This window comes from Corvus cornix, chromosome 1, assembly GCF_000738735.6.
Source record: "Corvus cornix cornix isolate S_Up_H32 chromosome 1, ASM73873v5, whole genome shotgun sequence".
In the NCBI taxonomy this organism is placed as follows: domain Eukaryota; kingdom Metazoa; phylum Chordata; class Aves; order Passeriformes; family Corvidae; genus Corvus; species Corvus cornix.
The window spans coordinates 115,635,258-115,657,565 of record NC_046332.1 but is presented as its reverse complement, the minus strand read 5'-3'; the positions used below and the strand labels follow the sequence as shown (position 1 = coordinate 115,657,565).

The 22,308-nt window shown below is 45.5% G+C and overlaps 1 protein-coding gene across 3 annotated transcripts in view; it reads right to left on the bottom strand.

Annotated features, from left to right (window-relative positions):
- KCNJ6 (potassium inwardly rectifying channel subfamily J member 6) overlaps window positions 1-22,308 on the bottom strand; it is a 148,549-nt gene that overhangs the window by 11,655 nt on the left and 114,586 nt on the right. For all 3 annotated transcript variants that reach the window (XM_039553472.1, XM_039553476.1, XM_010411233.3), the window contains one exon: window positions 21,165-22,085. In XM_039553472.1, the coding sequence (XP_039409406.1) occupies window positions 21,165-22,085 (921 nt within the window). The remainder of the gene's footprint in view (window positions 1-21,164; window positions 22,086-22,308) is intronic.

Genomic DNA, 22,308 nt, shown 5'->3' with positions numbered 1-22,308 from the left:
TGATTAGTGTTCAGCAAAGCACACAAACACGAGCTGGGGAAGGGGCTGATGCTCTCAGGGTGTTGTGGTGCTGGATGAAAACCTGCTGGGAGCCCAGGGCATGAGCTGTCCCTGTCCTGCACAATCCCAGCTCCCCCGCTGTGGCTCGATCCATCCTCAGCATCAGTCATGAGGTGGCACTCTTCTCCCAGCAGAGATGCCTTGGAAGGGAGTGTGTGTCTAAGGGGGAAAAAAACCAAAAGCAGCAATGCCTGGAACATATTGTCGAGGGATTATTGCGAAAGTTGCTTTCAGAATGTCTGGGCAGGGAGGCCGTGAGAGATCAGCAGGATGTCGTGGGGTTGTGGCAGGAATGGATTATTTGAAGGATGTGCCTTGCTGAACTCTCTCTGAGCTACAGGATGGTGCTTTCCTTGGTTTCCTTCTGATTCCCACATGGATTTGGGGCAGCTCTGACAGCAGCTGGGGACCACATTCTCCTGCATGACAAGCACAGTGCCACAGCCTCTCTCCTGCAGCTTCTGTTGCTGCTGCCAGACCTCTTCTGGTTTGGAGCCCTTCGTTAATCCAGACGTTGTACAAGGAGCTCTTGGCTAAAATTGGACATCCCTCACTCCCAGGTGTCCTCACCAAAATCAAGGCTCCCAGGCTGAGAGGTAAACAGGGGAAAAGCTAAACCCAGGCATTTCTGGCTGAAAACATCTGTCTCTAACGTTTCACGTGAGTGCTTGGGGAGAAATTTTAAAATGTCCCGATTCCAGTCCCAGTCAGCAGCAGTTCAAAGCAGCAGCGTCCTCCATCGGGATTTCGCCGTTCCACACTGCCCACCTGACTCAGATCCCCCCAGTTTTACACCTCCATGGGATCCTTGCTAAGTCCCAAGAAACCCAGCAGATGTCTGCTTGTGGGGCAGCATCCCCTGGCTCCTGCTGGGGTCCTGAGGTGTGTTTAACCTCCAGGGTGGGAAAGAGAAATAAAACTTGGCATGGTCTCTTTGAAAACTTCCCAAGCCCTTAGACAGGACAAGGGGAATGGCTTCAAACTGACAGAGAGTGGGTTTGGATGGGAGATTAGGGAGAAATTGTTTCCTGGGAAGGTGGGGAGGCCTTGGAAAAGGTTTCCCAGAGCAGCTGGGGCTGCCCCTGGATCCCTGGCAGTGCCCAAGGCCAGGCTGGACACTGGGGCTTGGAGCAGCCTGGGACAGTGGGAGGTGTCCCTGCCCATGGCAGGGGTGGAGCTGGATGAGTTTTAAGGTTCCTCCAACCCAAACCATTCTGGGATTCCATGTTTCTCTCCTTCCTGCTTGCAGGGAGTCAGATTTAGGTACTAGGGGAGCTCAGGGATGGTTTATTCCTGGTACTTCCTGCAGTGTCAATCACAACACCTGGGAGGACTCAGGTAACAGGTTGGACACAAGGCAGGCTGATAAAAGGGATACGAGTCTGGGAGATGTTCAAGAAGACACCAGGATGCTGAATCCAACCAGCTCTGAGCCCTTCTCTCCCTTCCCACCACAATAAAACTTTTCCCTGGCTGCCAAATTAAAGATCTGGCCACTGCCTTCCCCTATACACTCCAAGAAGAGGTTTTTTTTAACCAGAGAGACAAAAGAAGCCAATATTTTGCACAAGGCCCTTTAACTAAAACTGGGAGGGGCTGCTGGGACAGGTGACAGATCAATATGGCCACCTTGGCTTCTCCTCAAAGCACAGCTGAACATCAGGACCCCAAGGTGAGGAAGTGCTCAATCACCCACCAAGGCTGGACTCCTGCCTGGCTCAGCTGAGATCAGCTTCTCAGAGCTGTCTCAAAGAATGAAGACTCTTTTTCATCTTAATCACACATTTCGAAAGGGAAAAGGGAGACAAACCAGCAATCCCTTATACCCAGTAGGAATGTGAGCACTGGAAATTAATTGGAAATGCAGCTGTCCCAGCCCAGCTTAAGTCCTGACATTCCACGTGGAATACATGGGAAGCAAAGGCAGAGCTGGCACATGCTGGGCCCTACATTCACAGAGCATTAACTGCAACTCACTCTCTACAACCCAGATCATTTGTTTTTTGTGTTTCCTATCAATTTTTCAATTACTTTTTATTCCAATTTTGCTGGAAGTACAGGTCAATGGAAACACAACAATACAAGCACAGAAATCCAGCAGGCCATCAGGAAATGAATAATTGAAGCTCATAAAGAACAAGACCAGCAATATTTGGCTCTTATTTCCCATGACCTTTTATCTGGAGGTCTCCAGGGTAGGGATTCATTATTATTTTTCTTTTCCAGTGGGGAAGTTGAGGCAGGGAATGGCGACTTGCCCTGAGGCCTCATGGAAGGTGTGCAGCAAAGAAAGGCTCTGGTGAGGATTTCAACATCCTCATGGTCAGGTGGGGGCTGCTGGATTTTTGTTGGCCTTTGGTGGAACCAGGAGGAATTTTTGGCCTGGAGCACTGATTTAGATTTAACGGAGAACTAAAGTTTTGGAACAACATTTTTTTTTCAGGTCCTGCTATTTCAACACAAGGCAAGTTTTGGCTCAGTGCTGGGATCTCAGCAGAGCTCAGCATCTTTCTCAACATCTTTTCTCCCTTTTGCTTTAAGCAGAGCAGGGTATGGGTGGCAAAAGTGGATGGGTTGTTTCAGGAACAGGAGGAGGATGAGATGAAACAGTCATGGAACGCGAACGTGTTTTCCTGGAGCTGCAATCGCGCTTCCTCAGCCTTTTCCTGTTCTCTGTGCAGTGGAGCTCTCGCATTCTTTCAATCATGATTGAAATTTTCCTGCTCCCAGCACAATGGAGGCATTTCCTGGGGGAGCTGGGGTGGCAGGAGGCTGTGGCACGTGCACACACACGGAGACACCGAGGGCAGCGCCGCCGCGCTTCCCCTGTGCCCAAAATAGCAAAGCCTTGGCGTGGGAGCCTTGGAAATCCTCAGCCCCTTTAAATGCTTCATGAGACTGGTTGATTATCATCAAAGGAAAATTCCTTGTGTCATAAGAAGGGAGGAGAAGAGAATTTAACTGGCAGCAGGGAGAAGACAAGTAACAGACTTCAGAGCGGCACTGGGAGGGTTAAGAACTTGTTACAAGAAAATAATTGGGAAATCATGAATAGGTCAGGTTATGTGGATACCCCATGATCCCTGGCAGTGTCCAAGGCCAGGTTGGATGGAGCTCTGAGCACCCTGGGATAGTGGAAGCTGTCCTTGCCCATGGCAGGGGCTGGAACAAAATAATATTTCAAGTCCCTTCCAAGCCAAACCATTCTGGGATTCCATGATTACGAGAACATGGTGAAACTGAACAAAAAATCACCACAAAATATTGTGGTGTGACAGGATTAAATCAGCCAACCCCACGAGTGAAGTTCTGTTGCACCACCACAGCACAGAAATGTTTGGGGCTTGTATTTTTGGTGACGTCTAATGGCATTTCCTCATTTCCTCCCTCTCCCCACTCACAAAAACATTTGTAGTGCTGAAAGCTTCACTCGATTTCTAATTTGGGAAGAAGCTGTGGCAAAGCTCATAATTCTTTTCCTGCAGTTTAGCAGGGTAGTGTTACACAATTTGGCTGCAAGGATTCCCTGTAATAAATGACAGCTCTTTCAGCCTCTTGGCAGCGTCTGGCCCAGCCATCACTCTTGTAAAAGTTCCCATAACCATCGAAAAGTTGAAATAATTTGGAACTGTGGCTTAACACATTATTAATCACAGAGCAAAGGGTTTGCTCTGGTCTCACCAGGAATATTAATGTAACCCCCTGTGATTCTCTCAGAGGCCAGCACAGGATAAAAGCCCAGCAAATCAGGGGCTGCTCCCATGGTTGGATACAGGATTCAAGGCCAGCATTTCAGGGAGCATTCCTCAAAATTTGGTCAGGGCTGAAGGCTTTCAGTTAATAAATCCCCTTGGGAACGTGGACAGGTTGGTTGTGTGTCCATGGGGTGTTTGTGTCTGTCAGTGGAAGAGGAGGTGATTAATGCCTCGTTAACTGTCCTGACTGATAATGAGAAACTATTTGAGCCAGTCCAGAGGAGGCACCAGGATGAGCAGAGGGATGGAGCAGCTCTGCTGGGAGGAAAGGCTGCGAGAGCTGGGATTGTTCAGCCTGGAGAGGAGAAGCTTTGGGCTGAGCTCAGTGTGGCCTTGCAGGGCCTGAAGGAGCTGCAGGAAAGCTGGAGAGAGACAATTCCCAAGGCATGGAGGGCCAGGAGCCAGGGAATGGCTTCCCAGTGCCAGAGGGCAGGGCTGGATGGGAGATTGGGCAGGAATTGTTCCCTGGCAGGGTGGGCAGGCCCTGGCACAGGGTGCCCAGAGCAGCTGGGGCTGCCCCTGGATCCCTGGCAGTGCCCAAGGCCAGGCTGGACATTGGGGCTTGGAGCAGCCTGGCACAGTGGGAGGTGTCCCTGCCATGGCAGGGCTGGATGAGCTTTATGGTCCCCTCCAACCCGAAGCATTCTGTGACCCTGTGAACTGTGTTCCCCTACTCACTGAACTGGAATTCCCTTGTGAACAGGCTGCTTGTGGTCAGTGCTTTTTGGGCCCACCAGTGATTCCATTCTCCAGGGTTCCAAGCAGCCAAAGGCTCCAAAGTCACTGACAAGGTGATGACCCAACCCAAGCTTCACAAAAGCCCAAAGAATCTTCTTGCTGCATTACTTGGCTTTTGGAAGGGAGTGGATTAATTCTGGATGAGAGCAGGTAGGAAAACTCTTTATAGGAATGGAATCACTCCTCAGGATCCCTTTTGGGATCTTTGGGGAATTTCTCCAGTTTTTCATGTGGCTGCTTAACCACATGGATGTTTCTGAATGCAAATGTGTCAGACTGACAGCAGGAAGAACTTGTTCAAAGGAAATCACCCCAAGATAACGAGGATGCCATGACTGGAGTTAGTCACCTGTAGAAGGTTTAATTCACTTCAGGAATAATGCAGCAACAATCCCACAACAACTTTCCATTACATACTGTGCCATGTTCAAGCCACACCAGCCTGGTCTGCTGCTGTTGTGTGGTACCTTGAACTAAATTGCTATGAACAATTCTCTCAAAAGAGGGAGCACAGCCAGAGCCCTGACACTGCAAAACTCCGGGATAATGCTGGAGCTTGTTGCTAACAGGAGAAAGATGGAGATTAAGATGACAACCGCAGGAGAAAATCCACTTTGCAGCCTTTTTTTACACTGTCATCTGTAGGAGAGAGAGCTACAAGCACAGCTGATGAGGTGTGATGCTTTAAAGGAGGAGAGTTTGGATTTGCAAGGAGCTTTGAATGTCTTGTTTTCCCACCAGTGCTGCCATCTCCCTTGATAAGCTCATTTCAGAAGTTAATGGACCAGATCCTTCCCTGTGCTAATGCTGCATTGTGCTGCTTCAGAGGGGCAAAACAGCTCTAAAGCAGTCTCTTCCTGCTCCTGGAGCTCTCCCCCTGTCCCAGGAAATATGGACCAGCCAGAAGGGATCATCCAAAAGCCCAGAGTCTGGAGCAAATCCTTTTGGGGAAGGAGAGGGGTGAGACGTATCACCACCCTCCCTAACTCTGAGTGGCTGCTGCTTTGGGGCCATAGGCTGAGGGCAAAAAATGATTTTACAAGCTACTGATGGGACAAATATTCCCAGGACTGGAAGGGCATTGAAAGAGTCCAAGTTTGGCATCACCACCACTCCTCCACCCAAAGTGGGTCCCTCCCTGCTGCTTTCGACTGCACGCTTGGAAGGGGGCGTGAAAAACAGCGAGGGAGAAATTCCTGCTTATCAATTTCCTCAGCTGTGCTGACTAAACAGACAATTCCCTCTTTTTATTTGGTGTCAGCACGTGGCTGTGGTCGGTGCTGAGCAGGGCACCAGCTGCTCTGGGGTCTGAGGGGGAGGAATATTGCCCAGCAGGGCACTGCCACATCGACTGGGACAATTTTACCTGGACAACTTTAATCTGCTGCTCTAAATCAGACTCCAAGCCAGGGAGAGACACTGAAGGAGGGGCTGTGAGAGTCCAGATGCTGCTGTCTCTTTGGCTCACCCTTCCCACGAGGATACAAACCCCCAGTAACCCAACCTGAGCAGGGCAGGTAAATCAGGACCAGCAGTGAATGGGCAATCAGGCTGGGCACTGTTACACACAGCAATGGGTCACACACACCTCCTGCAGCTGAATTCTGCCACCACTCGATTCCAGGCAGGCAATCTGCTCTCCAGAGCCACACTGGATCTTTTCCACACAAGAGCTTAAGGTTATTGTTGCTGTTTTTCAATTGAAGGAAGAATTTCGTTGGAATTAGTCTAGAATTAAAGATTTTGGACAGGTCTTAAGCACAGCTGATGGTTCCCCTGCATTTCAGGTAAATGGACTGACTTCGGGCCCTTCTTCACCTCCTACCTGGGCAAGGCAACAGAGGCCATAAATCCACAGGTCCAATCCATGCTGAATGCCAAACACCTCACCTGCCATTTCATCTCTAGAAACAGAATTAAAACCGGTGCTTGTTTACAAGGTGCTCATTCCGTGAGACCCAAATAACTATGGATTGTTTCCATCTTGGGGAAAGGTGGTCAAAATAGAACTTTTCTGTTTGTACAGAGGCAAGAGACTGAGGAATAAACTCCAGTTACAACTAAAACTCCCCAGTTTCCATCAGAAGTGCCAGAGAGACATTTTTGACCTCGTCTTTTTAATACAAACACAAAATAGAATGGATCAATGCTAAAAAAAACCAAACAGCCATCACATCTGGGACACAATTCTGCTGATGAAGGGAAGGGATGGACCACTTCTGATATAAAAAAACTTTCTTTCCTTTTCCCTGTTGTCTGTTCTTCTCTCTTTCCTGATCAGAGAATGACAGAATGTCAGACTGACACACCATCAGGTGTAATCCTGAGCTGAGTGAGGGCTGTAATTTGATTAAGGGGCTCTGACAGGTTTTGAAACAATGGATGAATGAACCTGGAGGATTTAATTCATTACAAGTGTAGGTGCTGCATAATGCAGTTTTCATAAACCTTTCCTGCCAGAGCAGCTGCAACATCCCTCCAGCTCCTGATCCTGCTGAATTCAAAGGGACTGAACAGGCCTTGTGAAAGGGCAGCTAATGAGCTGAAAATTCAGGGAGGTGGATTCAGCAAATGAAGGCCTGCAGTGATCTTACAGCCGCTGAGAGAGCTGTACAGAAAAGGAGCTGAAAGTCTCCCAAAACAGTGAATTGTTTTGAGATTAATTCCTCACCTCTCAGCTCAGATCAGTGGCACAAAATGACTAAACCACGGTCTCTTGACAAAGCCTGTGCTTACACAGGGGGGCTGCTGCAGAAACTTGTTGAAACTCAATAAAGTTGATTAAAACCCATGACTCTGTCAGCACCGACACAGAGCTCGAGGTGAACAGCTGCAGGTCAGCATCGAAGGGATTTTTTCCAATTAAAGTATTAAAATTTCCTTCTTCTGTATCCAATATGAGGGGCTTAGCAGCTGGGTGGGGATCAGGCAGTGGATTAGACCTAATTACTCTTGGCTGCAATAAATCAGGGCTCTGGATGGCAGATAAGTAGATGGGATGGCCTTGTGGAGCCTCCAGGGGGAAGTTTGGATCTCACATTGCCCATTGCCTTCAGTACTCTGGCTAGAAGACTTTGGACACATTAATATCCAAGTATTTTTCCATTCATCCAGCAGCAGGAAGGACTGCTCCCTAGGTTTTTTTTTCCTGCTGGAAAGTCAGGTTTGGATCACTGGGGGTGTAGAACAAACTAAACATCTGAGACACTTTGCAGACAGACAAAACATCATCATAAATACAGGTGTCTCCTGGCCCCCGAGAGAAGGGAGCCTCAATCCTCTGGTAGAAGTGAAGGAATCTCTTTTTCCTTCTTGAGAGTCGACTTGAGCAGCACCCACGCACTGTTCCTTGTGTTGGAAACTTTAATAACTTCACTTGAAAATCCTGCCTTTTTGATGGCAGTGGAAATAACATGACTTTTAAACAAGTAGAGGAGACTGTCATTGAAGTCGAGCCAGCTACGTGGGAGTCAGATGATTAAGGTAGATGTGGTGTAGGAGGGGAGAAATACTATCATTTGGAAAAAAATACTGTATTTTGAACAGGTTTAATGTTCTCTTCCAGGAAAGTGGGGTTGTTATTATTAAGAGCATTACCAACATTAGATGCAGGGCTTGATTCTCTGTTGATGTGCCTTGGCTGTAATTGTTCCCATCCATGCAAATTGCCTAAAAACGAGTCTCAGCTCTCACTGAGCTGTGCAGCTGAAGTCTGGGGGAGCTGTGTGCTCGCTTCTTCAGGTGTGGAAACAACGAGGCAGAGGGTGAGATGGGAGGGAGGGATCTGCTCCGTCCATCTGGGCCACGCCAGTGTGTGTGTCACACCAGGGATCCATTTCTGATCCTGTCAGAAGGTGTTTCATTCCTGTTGGCCCAATCTGAGTTTTATCTCAAGGCTGTGTGATGCTGTTCCCTTTTTTGGGGGCAGACAGTGCTGCTCCAGCAAGGATAACTCAGCACATACCCACAGCAGGCTCTGGAGCAGCTGCAGGACAGAGGCAGCAAGGCTGGGTTGATGCTGAAATGTTCTGTTCTTGCTTGAAGCAGGTTCCACCTCTGAATCTGCAGCCCCTCTGCTCCTCTCTGTCCTGCCCATCCTGCTTTTAGGAGCCTCTCCTCTCTGTCCTTCCCCTCCTGCTTTTAGGAGCACAGCACCTGTGCTGGGCTTGTCCCTGCTTTCTCTCTGTGGGATCAGCCCAAAGCCAAATGAGTCCAAAAGACTTGGATCTTTTGGGGGAGATTCCCCCCCCCCTCAAAATCTTATTCCAGTGTGGAAGCAAAGTGCATTGTGCAAAATTTGGGTGCTCAAATTCAGAACTTGAAGTACTCCTCACATGGTATCTCTTTTTTCCTAATCACAGGGTCCTGCATTCCGTTGTTCTAACGTGAGACAGAGGGGAGGAAGCAGAAAACCTGCACCAACCCCTAACAAATAGAATATCTGAGATAGATTTGGTGTGGTATCTTTTGGTCTGGATGCAAAATCTCAGGGTAGTGATTAAGCAAAATCCCTGGTGATGACGTGGTTGGACTTGACTCAAAGCAACAAACCTCTCTGCTGATTTAGTGAACTCAAGTGCTCTCACATGCCCTGAAAACCACTCCAACTCGGGATCTTGGCATCTTGAGACAAAAAAGTGCCCTCTGGGTAGCAGCAAGGCCTTCCAAAAGGTTGTATTTTACCAGCAAGATGGTTTTGTGCTGTAAAAAAACCCCTTCTCCACCAGCAAATTTCCTTTTCTCCTCCTTGACAGACCTGTACCACTTTCAATCTGGCAGGAAAAGAAGATAAACCCTAATCTGTGCTCCAAATGCTTCATAGAGAGCAGATGCTTCCTCTCTCAGCACAATTATTGGTCTCTGAGTCTGCAGTGGAGGAACTGATTGACCTTAACCATAACCCAAATGACAACCACAAGATGCTCTGTGTGAGCAAGTGAATTTTGATTTATATCAATCCCTCTGCTTTTCTCCAACTTTTCTCCCCACTAAAAGAGTTAGAGGACCCTGTTACTCATTTTGCCTGGCACTTGAGTGACCATGTGGATTTGAGTGCCCTCAGCCCAAGCACTTTCCTGGTGTTTATTGCAATTTTATGAACTCAGAGGTTTTCAGTGGCTCAAAACTCACTGAGAAAATTACATTTCTTCCTTGACAGATCCCAACTGTTCCCAGGGTCTCTTTAACACCAGGCCTTCAGGCTCACAATAATGAAAAAGCAAGATTTTACAGCCTGGAGAGCAGAAGGGAACTACCCCAGCACAAATAAGACTTTTTTACAAGATTTCCCAGCCTGAGCTGACTGTAATTACACGACATCTATGGAAAACACAGTTGCTGCCTAATGCCACCACCTGCTTGGAATATCCTCTTTACTTCAGCGTGGTTTCATCATTTCCTTGCAGTGTGATGCCACAGGGTCTCATGATAAAGCCTTTATAACACATTTTGTAAATGCTAGCATGGATTAATGGCACAACCTGCATTTTCTGGGCTCTCACAGCCCCACTTGCACACTAAGTGTCATTTTTGTGCCACTACACCTGCTCCTCCTGCTATTTTCTTCTCCTTTTGTCTAAACAACCTACAGGTATGTTGTGTATTTTGTCCATTTAAGTAAGTTATAGCCATCCTCTACGAAATTGCTTTAAAATGGATTTTTCCTTATCTTCTCCAGCCCTGCAATAAGTAGACTAGTGGAGATAAGGTTTCCTGTGCTGCACAGTGCTGTTTTCACCTGGAAGGTGTCTGGCTGAAGGGCACTGCTCTCCCTGTGGTATCCCTGTGCTGGCTTTTTTTGGGAAATGAGGCTGAAGGATGCTACTCCAGCTGTCTCAGTGCTGCCTGGAGTTCTGAGGATTCCATGGGGTCCCACAGGTGTGATTCCTCTTGCATCCCTGAGGGACACTGCATGTTTTTTGGTGTTCTCACATCTTCCCAGGTGCCTGGGGGAAACTGAGGGTGTGCTGAGGGAGGAGAGAGGGGCCTGGTTACCTGACATGGATGGTACCCATAAAATATCATGGAATCATGGAATGGTTTGGGTTAGAAGGGGCTTAAAGCTCATCCAGCTCCACCCCCTGCCATGGCAGGGACACCTCCCACTGTCCCAGGCTGCTCCAAGCCCCAATGTCCAGCCTGGCCTTGGGCACTGCCAGGGATCCAGGGGCAGCCCCAGCTGCTCTGGGCACCCTGTGCCAGGGCCTGCCCACCCTCCCAGGGAACAATTCCTGCCCAAGATCCCATCCAACCCTGCTCTCTTCATCTTTTTTTTTTCCAATGCTTCCACTTATTTTCTCAGTCACACAAATCCCCTTTACTCCCAGTGCAAATCAGACGAGAATTTTCACCCTTCTCTTGGCTGCTGCTGTTGCATCCCTGGGAATTTGCATCATTGTTTCATCCCCCAAAAGATGAACAGGCTCATTTTGTGCTCCCCTCATATTGGTTTCCATGTCCCAGCAGATAAAGTTGGAAGTCAGAACTGGTTGAAGGGTGAGGGTTCAGCACATCCTGCCCTGGCTGTGCTGCAGGCTCGGGTACAAGGTGCTGGATAGAAATTGCTCTGGTTATTTAGAGCTTTCTGTGCATTTGATTTTGGTCACTTTGTAGACATCAGTAATGCTTGACTGGTGTCCGTTCAGCATCAGAGGTCCTTTTCAGCATCAGAGGCTCTTCAGAAGACTACTTTGAAATATGAGGATTGTCTGTCTATTGGGTAGCAGACAGCCAATCCTCATATTTCAGCTAGCAAGAAGTGCAAGAGCTTAATCTGCACAAAAAATTTCCAGGGAACTCCTGGAAACGTTTCAATTTTTTCCCTTACCATGTTATTCTGTTCTGCTGAGTGTGATATTTACACAATATAATGAAAAGAGTTTTAGGAGAGACATGATCTCTGTCTTGGCTGCCAGACAGAGGATGAGCCCTGAGATCTGTGTTTCCAAGGGTCTCTGCTCCAGGTCTGTTATCTTTCCAAGGGAATCATTAGCACAGATTTGTAATGGACCCTCTGCACCTGCTGAAATTTTGGCTTTTGGTTCCTTTCTTTGTAACAGATTAAGCATGAAACCACAGATGACAGATGGGAAGTGTGGTGGGAGGGATGAACTCAGAACCCAAGGAAGGGAGACAGAGGAAGGAGAATTTCCATGGATTGAGCATTTTTGGCCACAGCAGTGTCTGTGCTGGCCATGGACAGTGAAACAGTCCAGGTCTGTTGGGTCTGTCCTTGTGGAATGGCTCCTTTCATCCAGCTGCAGAAGGGACAGTGGCTGCAGAGAACAGAAAACTCAGGGCTGCAGGACAGATTTCCTGAGGGAAGGACACCCTGCCTGGATCCACCCTTCCTCCCATGGCTGTGGACTTACCTCAGATGTGGTGAAGCCCAAACTTCCAGTGTGGGTACTTTATCTAGATTATAAACATTCAGCTGCTTCTAATCTTCCATTTGCCTTTTAATTAGAGCCTTAATTGCTTCTTCTCTGAGACCATTAAGGAGCTGACAGGCACTGCACAGCTCAATTCAGTCCTTTAGGGTCCTAATTCAGAGGCCACCAGAGACTCAGTCCTACTCCACAGGTTTGGGAGGGCTCTGGATCAGGCTCAAAATTATACATTAAACCTCAGATCCACGTTGATAAGGGGTGGTTTTGGACTGAATTGCTATCACTGATGGCTTTTGAATGCTTGGAGGGTATTTTATATCCCTTTGGAGGGTAAAGGAAGATGTAGTGAGGTTAAAATTAATATTTTGTGTCTTAAACCTTGGATCTTGACTAATTTAGCAGGGGTTTAAACTCCTGGTTTAGTTGTGATCAAGCCCTGATGGGAGTGGCTCAAAGAGGAGATTTAGCCCCTGACTCACAGTAGGAGAGGAGCATTTTCCTTAAAATGCAAAGCAAAACCTCCTCCCCTTCACAGCTGTGGAGTTGTGGCTGCTGCCTTTGAAGAAGATTTTTGGCCAGACAAGAACCTTTGACTGCCTCAAAACCTTTGGCTTTGGACTCTTCTACACTTCTTCATGGCACCTGTCACAGCCCTATTGGCAGTTTGAGACTCATTGCTGCACTTAATAGCTGAAAAAGCAGCTAATTTGTTGTCTTCCCACTGGAGAAGGAGATTAATGGAAAAAGAATTGGAAAACGATGAAAATGGACTGGGGGGTTTTCCCACTCTGGAGATCTAAGTGTAATAAATTAATGCTTCTTATGCAAGGTTGCAAAGAAAAAAAAAAAAGAAAAAGAAAAAAATAGAAGCTAATGGCTGGTTAAAAAAAGTGCCAGCACAATTTAATTGGAGTGGCTGAGTCATAAATCTTTTTTGTTCTGGTGGTGCCTGGCAGCTCTGCCACAGTCAGATGGATTTCTCTCCTTTAGGGGAAGCCCCCCTTTCTCTCTCTCGTTCACATTGGTCTGCACCAGTCAGAAATGTGGAATCAAAGGTGTCAGCCTTGATGTGCCTTAAAGGGGTTACCCCAAAAAAGTCTGGAATGTCTTGAGAGACACAAGTTGTTGTGATGATGATGCTAATAATGCTAATAATGACAATTCAGCACCTGTTTGTAGCTGGGATTCGTGCTGGCAGCTGGAATCACAGGGAGCCTGTCCCACAGAGAAAGGAGCAGCCAATCCATGCTGGACACTCATCTCAACTTCCCTCACTCTCCAGTGGAGCAGAAAGATGCAAAACCCCCCATAAACCACAATTTCTTCAATGGTCACAGAGGAGAACAATGAAAGCTCTGAGGCGAGCTATGAATTTTGCAAAGCCATTCCATTCTTCACAGCTCTAAAATACAAGGAGGAGCTGGCTTGATGTTTTATAATCACAGGTAAACTTAGGCTGGAGGGGATTTCTATCCACTTTTGTGGTATCAGGGCCATCCTGAAATCACCCTCTTCCAACTCTGTTTATTCTATCTTTGAATTCCCTGACAAATCCCTGGGGCTTTGGCTCCCCTTTCAGCCTTGGCCACTGCCATGGAGTGTCCTCAAGAAGAGATTTTGGCTGCTCTGACCTCATTTTGCTCCTGGTATGAGATAAGTCCTGACCAGACCTGCCAGGGGAAATTATTTGTCCAGTTCATCCCTTTGTAAATTCAAACTGCTGGGAGAAGCCTGGGAGGAGCCTACAAAATACCCCAGAGTGTGAGTTACCCTTCCCACTACTCATTTCTGAGAAGTTAATGGAATTCAGCCAAATATTCCCTCTGAATTCATTTTTCTGAATCAAATTTTGGCATTCCTCAGATATCTCAAACGTGTTCCACTGGAAATTTGGTTTTGGAGATCTTCCTTTTTGCTTTGTTTGGAATGTTTCTTTAAATCAAGTTTCTTTCTGGTCTAAGTTGTAAGAATGGGATATCTCCTATTCAACAATCCTGTATTTATGAAAATCCCATTTTCTTATACTAAAGGTTTATGCCATTCCACAGAAATCCCAACTAATGAAAATTGTCGAAATCAGGAAGAAAAGAAATCTTGGAGAGGATTGTGACTTTCTTTAAGTCATTCTTGGGAATGTTGGGAATGAAGGAAAGAGGGAGTAAGTGAGCAAGAGCACAGCAGTGAGTCCAAACTTGTGCTTGATTTTCCTTGGAATGCAGTGATTGAGACCACTGAGATCACTGCCCTTCTTTGTGATTTGTTTTTCCTTAAATCCCTCGAGGATTTTTTTCAGTGGCCTTGGGAATCCCAGGAACTGTGCCACGATGGGAGTTTTTAGTGCTGGCAGCTGCTTCCTAGGATAAAAAATATAAATGCAGGAATTTTCTGTCTTTTTTGATGTCCTTTATGTAGCTAGTGGTGTTTCTGCTGCCCATAGCCTCGTTCTTTCTGATCTATCAGCTGTTGAGTTTGAATTTCTGGTTTACTTCACAGCTTTTCTCATTCTTCAGCCTTTTAGGTCCCTTTTGGCTTTGCAGTTGCTGCTCTATTGAATTTTGTGAAAACTTTCTGCTGAAGGTGAACAATCTTTCTGCTCACATTCATTAGAAACTGTAAATATTTGTGTAAATATTTGCTGTTCCAGAGAGGCCTTATGGTTATCAGGGAGCGTATGAAGAGTGTTTTCCTTCATTACAATTCAGGGAGACAGGAGGAAACAATATTCTACAGCTGGAAGTAAATAAGCACCAAGGGGAGAAGCGAAAAGATCTTTTAGAAACATGGGAGGGAGCAGAGTTTTCCTAAAAATACTTCCCAGGGTTTTGAACTGCAGGCTGCACAGATAGACTTCATATCTGGAGATCAAGCTGAGTGAACAAGGTAATCGACATGAAAGAATCAGCTCATTCCAGCAGAATTCCAGCCCTGACTCAAACCCGTGCCTGGGATTTCACCACCGTTGTCTCCAGGCAGGTAACAACCTCGGATGACCAAAAGTGAAAGTCTAAAATGAGAAATACCAGCGAAATATTTCCTTTCCCAGGAAAATATTTCAGTGCTGACCCTTCTTTTATACCGGAGCAAGGGGTGAGCTCAAGTTGAAGCTGAGCACACTCACGTTCCTGGTGTCGTCTTGGGAAGTGCTCTGGAATGGAAAAGGCACCTCAGGGCCCCCAGCACGTCTCCGAGGGGCTCAGGAATCACATCTCCACTCAGAAAGCAGGTGGAACATGTTCAGTGAGCTAATCCTGCCTGGGGAATCCTCTGACCTGGATAAGGCTCAGGTGCCCTTTGCAGAGAATCCTCCCTTTGTTTTTGCCAGGTGGGGACAGTGTGGGCACAGGGACACGGGCACTGGTTCCTCCTGGCATTCCTTAGGGTCTGAGCTGGGTCTGGAGCCCCAGGGACTCAGCAGGAACACCTCTGCAGTGCCTTCTTTCTGGGCTAAAACTGCTGGGAAACTGTTGCTTGATGCTGTGCTGGAGTCTGGAACCACAGGATTTTAGGAAGACTCTGCTGGTCAATGCAGACAGTGCCAGCCCAGCTTCCCACTGTGCCTTTCTGCTTGGAAAACAGGAGCAGGGCCAGTGTTAAAGCAAACTTTGGGATCCTGTCATTCCTCTGGCCGTGGAGATCATGAGCCCTGCAGGAATGTTGTGTGTAGGCTCAGGACTGATGAGCAAAGACAGGATTTTGGGGCACCTCACTCTGCTTGTCCCTGGTTTAGGAAGGAACAATGTTCACAATGTAGGTCTGTGGGATTGTGGAAAGAACTGGAACCTGCCCTTTTTCCATGCCCAGAGAGATCTAGCAGGGATTGCAAAGGCAGGATGTGCAAAATTAAGCTCTTCTCGTGCAAGTCTGATATGTGGTCAGCACAGAATTATTTAATAATATCTGATCTGTTAGGTAATCCTTAAACCCATGGTTTTTTAGGGCTCTTACCTTTTAATATGAGTTACTGCTTGAATCTGAATATTATATTTGAACATTTAGGGGTGAGGGAGCAGCTGGAGTTGTGAAGAGCTGAGGAATTAATCGGTGAGGAAGGTGTGAGAGATGGACAAAAAGCCATTGCCAAACATTCATAACAGCTTTGCAAAGTACAGCAGTACCCAGAGAATAAAGCTGTTAAGCAAATGTGTACTCCCTTTTCCCTGAAAGTGAGATACAGCAAAATTTTAGTTGAGATACTCATAATCAGCATCTCTCTTTTATTTCCCATGAATGTTGCTCCCTGATTTCTTGCTATTCCTCATAGTTTTGACTATTGTGAAATTGTAATTGCCTCCTTTAAGCCTTACAGTCCTCTTCAGCAATGAAACTCATCTTTTCCACCTGTAGAGAAATCTTCCTGAAGGAAACATCCCAATGAGACAGGAATGCCTTTCCCTGCTGGCATTTAGAACTCCACTCCTGCTAATGCCCCTAATTTTCTGTGTTGGAGTAAATAACAATGAAACTGTTTGTTACAATCAGTAAAACTAAAATGGGATAGAAGTGAAAGGAATTGCTGGCAACTCCAGGGAAGTGGGGATGTGTGAGAAGTTAAACCTTGTCCAAGTCTAGCACCCAGCACTAGGAGATGTTAAAACCCCTAAAATAGAAAGGAAAACTGCAGACTGGAGAGCCCTTGTGTTCTGATCATTCCTGAAAAGAAGAGGATCCAGTTTGGAGCATTAGCCACCTATTCCTGACCCTGCTTAAACTGCATTTCAGTCAATGTGCTTTGGTCACACCCTGGAGCACAATGAAATCCACTTTCACTCTTTGTCTTGCAGAAACACTCAGGTGGGAGAAATGCTGGTGCTTTTCTTCCTTTCACCTGCATCCCCTTAAGAAGCAGTTGGAGAGGATAAGCATTTCTTCTCTGAAGAGCAGTAGAAAACTCAAGTGAGAAACTCTGACCCCAGCAATGTTTATTTGGAGAGCGAGCAAAGTCTGCTGAGAGGTTTTGAAGGATTGGAACTGCTTAAATTCATATCAGAGGGAGATATTTGCTAGGACTGGGCAAGGATAAGGGGTAAATATGGCAATTCATCCCAGAGAAATCCAACCCACGATAAATCAGTCAGTCAAAGGGGCTGTAGTGAAGAGGGGAACAGCTTTGTACAATGTTTGTCTGGTCAATAGCATTGTTTACTGAATAAATAACCATCCCTGTGAACATTTTATTGCTTTGCACACATATTTTCCACAGCTGGCAAGTGTGGTTGTTCCTGTATCTGTAAAGCCTTCTGCAGATGCTGCTCTCAAAGCTGCCCGTGTGTCAGAATTATAAATGCATCCCAGTCTGAGTTTATTTGTAAAATTATCCCTCTGAACCTGAAGTTCTCTGTCTGGCTTTGTTGCTTGTTTTTTTGAGAGCTACAAATGTGCAGATTATTTTCTTTCCTGGGTGCTGTTCAATGCTCAAATGTTTATTTTTAGGCAGAGGGAATTGCCAGAGTGTCACTGAGTGCACCCCACTGGCCAGATAAAACTTCACAAGGTTTGTTCACAATTTTCCTCTTTCTCACCCTTTTTTTCCTTTTTTTTTTTTGCATCTCTCTTCCTCTCTCTCAGTTTCTTTCTCTCAGTTTCTCTTGCTATTGTACCACACCTGACTTTCCCACTTTGCATCCCAAATTTAAAAGGGTTTCCATTTCTTCTCATGGGTCTATTTCCTTATCAGAATTACACATTTGCAAGCCTTGCTTAATTTTTTAAAATACTTACTTTGCTTATGATGATAAGACTTCCCTTAAAAATAGCATTTCACCAGGTGAAAAAGGCTTAAAAATTTTAAGCCTATGGCTAGGATTCAATGATCATAAAACATTCCTAATAATTATTATCTAATAATTCTAGTAGATTGTTTTAAATTTAAAACTCTGGGAAATGGGGGCTGCAAAATGTGGAAATACCAGAGGTGTCCTCCAAATGCAGTGAAGCTTGGTTGGATTTTTTCCCCCCATTCCTCAAAGCTCCTCAGTGGTTCCATGGCAGCCTAATGTGCTTTACACTATGATTGTGTTGTCCCAAAATTGGTGGTTTTGGACACTTGAGAGCTGTGCACCACCATCAGGAAAAGCACAGAGAAAAATCTTTGCAAAAGTTTTATCCTTTGAATCCAAAGGGATATTTTTGAATGCTGTTGTAAATAAATAAAGAGAATTGCATATTGAAAGGATCTGTAACAAATATTTTTAAAAACCAGCCTTATTTTGAGTGTTTGATGATGCTGGATGAAGGAATCAGATTGAGTTCATGTTTTTGGAAAGTGCCTTGCTGAAGATTCTGCCCTCAAAGTGATCTTCATGGTAGAAAGAATGGGAAAACCAAGGGGTAGGGATTCTCCCTGGGATAATACTTTGTTATGTGCCTTAGTAAAGACACATCCACTTCTTTTTGCACCTCAGGAAGTTATGGCAATGCTTCCATGGGGAATTAAGGGGTCCTTGATTTGAACTTTCTGCTGAATTTTAGTTCGGTTCATTATTTTAACATCATTTAATAAAATGCATTGCTCTTAATTTCCTGTCCTAACACACCATGCTGACTTCCCATGACAACCCATAAAAAAGTTGTGTTTCATTGGTAGATGTGATTTTGGAGCACTTAGGGTGGAAAGTATTATAAATGTATTTACCTGTTCAGTCAAATTTAAACAGAATGATATCAATAATCAGCAACAGTAATAGCAAATGTTTACCCTTATCACTTCCCATTTTATTTCTCATTGAAGGTATAGCTGAGTGGGGAAGCTCTGAAAATAGATAAAGGATTGTTTCCCCTGGTCAGACTCAGGAGTGGCTTTTCTGATGAGCTCACTTGGTTTGGATCCATCAGCAGCAACACTAAATGAGGACACTGCTATAGGTGACATCACAGTTTCCTGGCTTCAACTTTAATAATTTTGTATTCCATGACTTTGTTGGCAGGAATGAGGGGTTGGACTTTGCTGCTCTCACTCTGCATCAGGTGGAAGAAGGAAATGTGTAGATTTGACAGCGTAAATCGGCTTTCTGTGTTTGCCAGCATGCAACTTGTAAATATTTGTAAATTAAAAGAGTGAAAATTCCTCGTTTTGGCAGAAGTCTGGCCTGATTGTGCCTTCAACAAAAATCACTCAATGCATGTGGTCAAAGGACGGTACAAGCAGCTACCTCTGCACAAATATGTTCTAGAAATTGTGCTGGTAATTCTGACATTATCTGATGGCCTCTGCTCATATCTCACTCAGCAGGAGACTCTACCCAAACAGAGAAGTTTAAAATGGGAAATGGACCCATCCAGTGCAGGGGAAACTCTTTAATCCTGGATATCTTCTGTGGGTTTTCAAATCACTGCACTCAGTTCCTCTCGTAATATGGACTGGAAAGGTTACAGATAACGACAGATTTGATTTTTATCTTCAACTTTGCCAGCCCAAGCAGGCTGAGGGGTTTTGTGCTGCAGTGAAGCCTGGTGATGGCTGAGTGGGAGAGGTGGTCAGAGCCAGAGCAGCAAAGGACACCCCGGAGAGCCTGGGGGTGTGCAGGGGTGAAAATGAGGTGAGGGAAGGGGGGGTCACAAATGGAGAGTGTTGAGACTTAAGATAACAAATCTACATTTGCTGCACTGCACAAATATTGTCTTTTGATCTTGTAGGTGGTTTTGTGAGACATTTTTTATTCTTCTACTACCTGCCAACCATTTTGCTGGGAAACACAGTGTTCAGCAAACCTGAAAATACTCCCCACCCTCTGGGATGTCAAGTTCCTTCAGCTGCAATTCTGAGACCTCAGGATGGTTTCAGGGAACAAACAGCAATTTCCTCATTGTCTCACCCAAAGGTGATGCAGATGTTTGAAATCTCGGTGCCTACTGCACAGATCAGGAGCTCTAAACACTTCATCTTGATTTCTCTTCAGTACCACCTACTTCCTGGAAAATTTGGAAGCCTTGCACTTACCACTTCAAATTCCCTGCCAAGTTCCTTTCAGTTTTTTCTTTTTTTCCCCCCTGCTCCATTTTTGTCTCACACGTTTATTATATGGTGACAAATGCAGTTTTCTTCTGACACCACATAATAGATGTGTGAAACACACACACATGTTCTAGTAAGAGACTGCTCTTTATTTCCTGGCTCCAGTTGCAAAACATGAGTCAGGGTTGGAAAGGTTGTGCCTCTGTCAGAGCTGTGGAATCCACGTGCTCAAACTTCCCTGGGTTTTGCTGCAGTCGTGGGGAAAAATGGCAAATCTCATTCTTATATTTCTATATTCAGTGTTTTCTCCTCCCCAAGCACATCAAATCTTCATTTCATAATCACCATTCCCTTGTGTTGATTGTATTTACTTATTTCAGGTATTGATGCTGTTATTAAGAGGGAAAAAACCACCTCCAGCTTCTAAAACACAGATAAAAGTACCCTCCTATAATTCTGGCTTTAATACAAAAAAGAAACATTATTTTAGTGGTGCATTTGCTGCGAATTTCAAGCACTATTTTCTCTGCACCAAGTGATTTCTGCTGTTCTGCTGCATAATTGCAGGTAACAACCACCCAGCATCTCCACAAGACTCCGGTGACACAACATTCCGTGTTTACACATCCCAGCTTCCAGTGTTCTGTGTGCTTCTGTGGGGGCCCCAGTGAAATACAAAATCAAAGATCTTTTGTGAGCTAAACTGGAACAAGCCCCATGTTACAAGTTAAAACAAAAACCAAGCAAAACAAGCATGCAAAAAAAAGAGAGAGAGCCGAACACATCATGACTTCCTACTGGATCCAAAGAGGCTTGGAATGCCACAGGGCTGGCAGTTGTTCTGCAGATACCCAGGGGTGATTGGAAGCAGCAGGACCGTGGTGCTTCCACGTTAATCACAAACAGAGTTTTGCATTGATTTTTTTTTTTTTTTTTTCTTTTTCCTAAGCAATTTTACCCCACAAGGTCCCTGTGGTTGAGCTGCTCCTGCAATAGAATGACAAATAACGGGGTGACATGCTGTGAAAAATTTAGAAAATGAGAGATGCTATCCCATTTTCCAAACAGAGCAGAAACAACACTAATTCCGTTAGGCAAGATGGAACAGACAATTAAACCGGGCATGCTTTTAATTTTGAAGCTCACCAGAGAACGGACGCCTTTTTCAAATGTAACAACTGTGGAAGTGATTCCTTTAAAATGAAGCAAACCCACTGATTTTCCTTGCTAAAATCAAAGCATTTACCTTATACAAAGTATAAGAAATGTTACCTGTTGCCTCCACCATTCCTTCTAGGATTACAACAATTTCTAGCTCCTCTTTGGGCAACTGGGCTTTGGAAATCTCCCAGAAAGGACTCTGCTGGTTAATCTCATGGCTGATGATCAGTGGTGAAACCAAAAAGAGACGATCATCCCCTGTGTAATAACCTACGTTGATATCTGTCTGGTTGAGTGGTATAAATTCCCCCTCCTTTGTCTGTTTGGATTTGATCAACTTGGCTCGTATTGATGCCTCTACAATGTGTGAATTCCTAAGGTCTCCTACTCGGAACATCAGACACAGCTTTCCATCCCGCATGGAAATGACTGCGTTTGTAGAAAAAACCAAGGTTTCTGCCCTCTTCTTGGGTTGGGATATTTTCACAAACATGCAGCCAACCATGAAGGCGTTGACGATAGAACCTAGGACAGACTGCACTAAAAGCAGGATAATTCCCTCGGGACACTTGTCCGTGATGACCCGGTAACCGTACCCAATGGTGGTTTCGGTCTCGATTGAGAATAAAAAGGCTGAGACAAACCCATTGAGGTTGCTGACGCAGGGGGTCCACGTGCTGTCCCCTATGTGATCCATGTCCCCTCGCATGTAGGCAATGAGCCACCAGATCATGCCGAAGAAGAGCCAGGTCACCGTGTAAACCATGACAAAGATCAGCAGGTTGAACCTCCACTTGAGATCCACCAGGGTGGTGAAGATGTCAGTCAAGTACCGGTAAGTCTCTCTGACATTCCCGTGGTGGACGTTGCATTTCCCATCTTTCCGAACGTACCTCTGGATTTTTCTCTTGGCACATTCTTTGCTTATGTTTTTTGGCAGATCCTCTCTAGCTTGTTTGGGCAACTTTGGTTGATGGATAGTGACAGGGCTCTCGATGTCCTGCTCCATTGAGTCTTCTTCCAGGACGTTGGCTGCCATGGAAAACAAACAAACAAGGAAAAGTCGTTATTCCTCTTAGTATTCCTCTAAGTCAATATACAACCTTTTCCTGTGTTAATCGATAAAATTATCATCCCTGTTCTTTGCTAACACAAAAATCAAATGATTCCAGGCACCCTCATTTTATTGCTACACAGAAATAAAATGAAACCAAACTCTCGTTTCTTATCAGGTCATCCTATCTACATCCTACCT